Source organism: Semicossyphus pulcher, unplaced genomic scaffold, assembly GCF_022749685.1.
Source record: "Semicossyphus pulcher isolate SPU_LCO1_2020_fin unplaced genomic scaffold, fSemPul1.0.p SCAF_1, whole genome shotgun sequence".
NCBI classification, from domain to species: domain Eukaryota; kingdom Metazoa; phylum Chordata; class Actinopteri; order Labriformes; family Labridae; genus Semicossyphus; species Semicossyphus pulcher.
In genome coordinates this window covers 15,687,633-15,693,668 of record NW_027211603.1, presented here as the reverse complement: position 1 = coordinate 15,693,668, position 6,036 = coordinate 15,687,633, and the positions used below count along the sequence as shown (strand labels likewise).

Below are 6,036 nucleotides of genomic sequence, written 5' to 3'. Positions count from 1 at the left end.
CCCACAGACACTTATCAAACATGACCATTGGAGACAGAAGGGATTCTCAGAGGGGCCTTTAAATGATTTGTTTACGGGGACACTACATATATTACGTTTGCTGAGCGTAGGAACAGCAACATAGAGCACCTCCTCGTCGTCAGAGCTGTAGCACGTCAGCTGTCAGGTATTTGCACAGCTCTTTAGTAGCGTGCTTTAATGGCTTAATGTTGATGTGCTCTTGGCATATTACATTTAGACCACAAGCTTTGATAATCTCTCTGCATAATATTAGGATTCACCTCATAACTTAGTGAAGTAGATGGGCTCTGTATTTGCATTCTAAACATGCAATTTCTTGCCTCATCAGGTAATGTAATTCCACGCTTCATTAGCACTGTGAAGTTTATCATTTGTCATCAAAGCCAAGCTGTCAATAAATGATTAAGTTTCACATGAGGAAAATGTGATATTTAGGCTCAAGCAAAACGGATAGCAGTTTATATTTTAATTGCAGTAAGTAAGATTCTGTTTTTGTTTGATTTGCAGGCTATATTTTAGCGGCTGCTTGTTACAGCTAGAGGCACCGTCATTACAGAGCTGCTTAAGCCTAATTTATTCCACTCGTTCTGCCATTAAGGAAAGCCAACTTCAAAAGGCCCCCGACAGTGATTGAAATGTGTGATATCTTGATGGTCTGCTTGAGATGGGAAAGTGGGAACTGTTCTGACTCTGTGCATTTAGAAGCATTTGGTAATGTTTTATATGCTGCAGTGGTCTGACTAGCATACGCCACTTGAAAAGGACATTAGTGCCACAAATAATTATTTCCATTATTAAATAATTTGTCAATATTTTTTCCCAACAGATCAATCAAACATTTAGTAAAAAAAAATGACTTGGAAAGAAAAAGAAAAGAAACGTCTGTAGTTTCCTGCAGTCCAAGATGATATCTTCACGTGTCTTATTTGGCCACAAGCAGAAAATGTTTGCGGCTTTTTCTTATTAAACAACTGAAGCATTATCTTATCAATCAATTCAAATAATCAATCAAAATGTATATAGCGCCAAATCATAACGATGGGCCACTTTACTCTCAACTTCAAGACATGATCAGGGTCAGTGGAAGTTGCACAACACAGTGACAAGACTCATTTAACAGCGTGAGTAACATTGCACAAAGAAACAAGACATACATGATATCAATATAGCCTATCACTTCACTATTACAGGGAAAGAACAGTGGATATAGAAAGGCATGAGGCTATGATGCAGGGCGAATATTTGTAAGTTAGGTGGGAGTGTTCATATGTGAAAAGTTGCTCTTATAATGCTTTGTAATATCTTTGCAATATCAAAGACCTGTTGGGCAGAAATTGATGTCAATTAATTATTCTTATGTCTATTGACTCGTCTATGGAAGCCCTAAGTGGACATGCAACTATACATTCTATCTACTCCGTTATCCTGTGATGAGTAATTTCCGGTTGTTTTCAGGAGATGTCAACTTATTTATCTTGCTATCACGAGATAACGCGGCACCACCGTATGATAGGATGATCATAAGTAGTATCTCAAGAGTTGCAAAAGCACAAAACAAACATAGAAATAGGATAAACTTAGCTCATTAGATAACTCGGATAACTCGCTATCACGTGAAAATGGAGAAACTACACTGCATGTAAACTGTGTTAGACAGTTAAAACTCCCTACTTCCAGGTACACTTTTAATCTGTATATAATTACAGTATATACTTGTTAACATAAGTACTTTTGACATTGTCAAATGTTAGTTTTTCCTGTTTAAAAGTCTTATAGCGTGAGATCTAAAGAACATTGCAGCCTCTAAAGGCTGCTTGCCATCTTATTGACATTCAAGGTGGGAGAAAAAGTAAATATCCTTTAACCTGAGTTAATGAAAGACAAGCAGGTTTAGGGGACGAAAAGTTAACCAGAGTCATCCTTTGTGTGTCCATGCTCTCTTTGTTACCAAGTGACATTGGGTTTGTGTGCTTAATCCTGAGACAGTATCACCCACACTCACAGTCATTAGACACTATGTACATTTAGTCACTCAGTCGTGTAAATAAATAGAAATTGCTGTCTGACAGAATGATGGAGAGATGAGGCATGTATGGGCTTGACTTGTGATGAACCGTCGGCTCTAATTACTTCCTGCTGAAACTGGAGATGAGACCAACTCAGTGTAAAAGGTGGCCTGAGTCTCCTTGGAGCTGGGTGTGTGCTGATGTTTGCTCCTCTTTCAGCGTGTCTGTGTGAGAACAAAGCCCATGATGTTGTGACATTATTAATTTGTGCTATCTGCTGCTATTTAATCATTATTTTCACCTAGTGAATGATTATGTATTTTTTCAATGCTCCATCTATGAAGAGATGGACAATATAGATCCATTGAGTCAATAAGAAGCAGAGAAAGCAGTGTACACTTTTGAACTGTCACATATTGTGCTGCTGATGTACCTGGACAGAGAATTTAGCCTTAATGGAAGACATTTTATTTGCACAGGGGCACACTTGTTACCCACCACTCCTGAGAGGTTCAGAATCCCTATTTTATTCCCAGCAATTTGGTCATGAAACAAAAACAATTGGCCATATTTTCATGTTGCAAGCCAGGAGAGCACCACGTCCTTGTCGCTGCATTAGCAAAATAGCTGATTCCTGAGTGTTTTTTGGGGAGAGAGTGATGGGATTCTGGAGGAAAAGGAGAGGTGTTACAGTCCACCCTCTTGGTACAGTTCCTTACTGGTGGGCAAAACAAATTGGTAGCCTTTGTCAGAAGAGGCAGAGGTACCGTATGTATCTGTTGATCAGGGATCAAACTCTCAGATGCATTCTGACCCAAAGTCTGATCATATCTGGGTTAATTTTCCACTGCCCGCCAGCCAATTCCCCAGTTTGGGTTTGTGGTTGAATGCAGCTGCAGTTCAGGTGTTTGTGGTTTAAAGATGATAAAAAGTAAGTTTTGAACTAGATTTGTCTTGTTACCAGTTTTAGAAATGCCTCCTAAATTTTCTAAATTGTCAGTTAATGCAACGGTCCGATACCATAATTTACTGACTGAAATGTAGGAGTTTCCTCTCCCTTTAAACAGTAGCCTTTACAGCAATAATATAGCTCATGGCTGTCATTTGCTACTGTTTTAGGGCAGCAAAGAAGACCTGATTGCACGTAATTCATCATGTGGCAATAGCAAACAACACGGCTAGGAGGGAGCGTAGCGTTAGTCAAAGCTAGGTCATATATGAGTGTTTTCTCATCACACATTTTAAGACTGTTTTTTTTTTCTACAATTATTTCTTTTTTACTTTTATTCAATAGTACAGCTGAAGAGAGACAGGAAATATGGGTAGTAGTGAGTGGGGATGGCATGCACCGTACGATCAGCAGACCGGGAGTCGAAACCTGCGATCAGTGCATCGAGGACTGTATCCTCTGTACTTGGGGCGCCTGATCTACCAACCAGCGCCCCCTTTTGTTTTAATTTAAAGTTTAGATGATTTAAACTGAATAAAAACTGAATTGGTGGACACAGAATGTCTGTTAGCGTTAGCTTAGCGTGTTTGTACTCAGCTTATTTAGAGGTTAAGATTCCTTTAGTGTACTGAGCCAGGCCATACAACAATCACATTCATCCAGGGTTAGTAGTATGCAGATGTTAATAAAGAATAATAATACATATAAATAAATAATTTTATTGGGCCGGTATCGAAGAGTACTCAGTATTGGCCAATACTCAAGCGTAGGTATCAGGATGACAGAAATAGTAGATCTCTTTTGATCCATAGTCTGATCAGAAGTTTACGAAAGACAGCCTTCGAGATTGCTCATTGACAACCCGCACCTTAAAGCAACTCAACACATGTCTGTTAGTGACTTTTTATGGTCAGACTTCTCACCCTCACCTGACCCAGGTGTATCCTGTTTCCTTTGCATTGGGCGTCTGGGGTTAAGGACCAGACACCTGAGGTGCACGGGACCCCCCTCCTCCGGTTACTTCAAGTTCCCAGTGATACACTCATCACATCCCTCTGTCTCCCACAAACGAGCTGTGATTGAGCTGATTGGAATTTCCAGACGCTGTCACAATCGTTTTGATTGGAAAATAGACGGGAGATAGTGGGGGAGACAGGCCTGTTATGAGAGCCCTGTCAGGGCTAAAATAATGCGTCAGAGTGAAGAGGTTAAAGACACTGCTTCCTTGTTAATAATTAATTGCTGTGCATGTGGTGGATCCACTTCAACGCTCCCAGTCATCACTTGATAACTGCTTTACATTTAATTTGGCTTTAGAGACTGTTTTCCAAGCGGGGTAGATTGTGCTTAGTGCTCATATGGGCTCACAATGAGGCAGCAGTTTGGGAAAAAAGATGAGAAGTTAGACGAGAGCAAGAAATGATGTGTGTACACTACTTCATGACTTATTCACGAGCTAGCTTAAGTGTCTAAAACAAGCTTCAGTTATAATACTGTTAATAATAATGTTCATAATTTCACTGATGTTTCTTTCACAGTATCTAATTGATGAGTCAAATGGATAAAAAGTCAAATTAATTACATTGTTTTCCCATAATATCTCTGATGACTGCTCTCTCCTTTGATCTCCAGGTGACACAAGGAGATGCTAGTGAACATGGTGTCCCCACAGACCAGCAGTGCCACATTGGAGAGGACTGTACCTGTAACACGGCTGGAGGATGATGCTGACCTCAGGGTATGGAGAGCTTTTGCACATGATTCCACTTTAGCTGTGTGTTGTGCTGTGAGGCCACTACTAAAGAAGTTACCTGTACTCTCTGGTGTACACTCTATCTGCAGCAGGAGGGGATCAAACTTCACTTGGCTATTGTAGAGCTCCTTTCATTGGGGAATTTGACTGCTCCCTTTGCCAAATCCGAAGCAGCCAGTGCTCACCCTTGCATGCACACAGATAATGATCAAGTTAATTAGACCTGAGATTGAACAAACTGCAGCAGCAACTTAATCATTTGTAACTTGATTAGAAATACTATACTCTGCACCTCCAGAGACACAAAAACGTATTGTTTCTTTTCAGACACGACTTCAGAATTAAGGTCTTGACCTAAGACATAATGTTTTTTGTAATTCAAAACGGTAAAAAGCCTCAAACACAAGCTCAAGGGAAATCCTCTGCTGTCTCTGACTGACAGTCGGCAGCTGCAGATTACAAGTGTATTAAGTTTTTCTCTCTTATCCCTGTAGGAAATATATACATTTGGAAGGAAATTGGGTCAAGGTAGCTTCGGAGTTGTTTATGAAGCCACCCACATTGAGACACGGACAAAATGGGCTATTAAGAAGGTTTGCAAACCAGCGGTGAGTGCATTTGGAATCCCTCTGGGGAGCCTGTTTCTTTAATGTGATAAAAAAGTTGCACTTATGATAGAGTTTAATGTTTTGGGAGAAACCACGCTGTGATTTGACTTTCTGTCACTTCAGCCAGGAAGTTCGAAAGTGGAGATGCTGGAGAACGAAATAAACATTCTCAAACGGGTGAATCATGCTCACATCATACATCTCAAGGAAGTCTACGTCACGGCTAAGGTGAGGATCGTAAGGAACTCAAAGTAAGGCTTATTAAGAGAGTGGGTTTTATATGTCTTAATCTCCTCTAATTGTCTCTCTGCAATAACTGATAATGACACACAATTTGACTGTATGGTGAGATGTGTTTTCTCTGCTTGCTTCCAGATGACTTATTTGGTCACTGAGCTGTGTGTTGGAGGGGATCTGGAGCAGCTGTTGAAGCGGAAAAAGTTCTTTACAGAGGATGAGACGAGGCATATCATCTGCAGCTTAGCCGACGCTGTTGTCTACCTTCACAAAAGAAGTAACGTCATTCACAGACATTTGACTAACTGAAAGTATTTAACAGACGTGGCAGGTAAAACAGGGCTATTCAGTTTGTTTATAATAAAGACCACATGTGGAGACTCTGTTCAGACAGTGGCCATCATTATACTCAAATTGCGTTGCCGGCAATGAAGTGAGACTATTTTTATCCATTATAGAAGC

The 6,036-nt window shown here is 40.3% G+C and overlaps 1 protein-coding gene across 1 annotated transcript in view; it reads left to right on the top strand.

The window, feature by feature from the left end:
* Nucleotides 1-4,621: 4,621 nt before the first annotated feature.
* Nucleotides 4,622-6,036, top strand: part of stk33 (serine/threonine kinase 33) — a 43,935-nt gene continuing 42,520 nt past the window's right edge. The window contains exons 1-4 of the mRNA XM_069659774.1: nt 4,622-4,714; nt 5,224-5,337; nt 5,461-5,565; nt 5,713-5,851. Of these exons, the coding sequence (XP_069515875.1) occupies nt 4,622-4,714; nt 5,224-5,337; nt 5,461-5,565; nt 5,713-5,851 (451 nt within the window). The remainder of the gene's footprint in view (nt 4,715-5,223; nt 5,338-5,460; nt 5,566-5,712; nt 5,852-6,036) is intronic.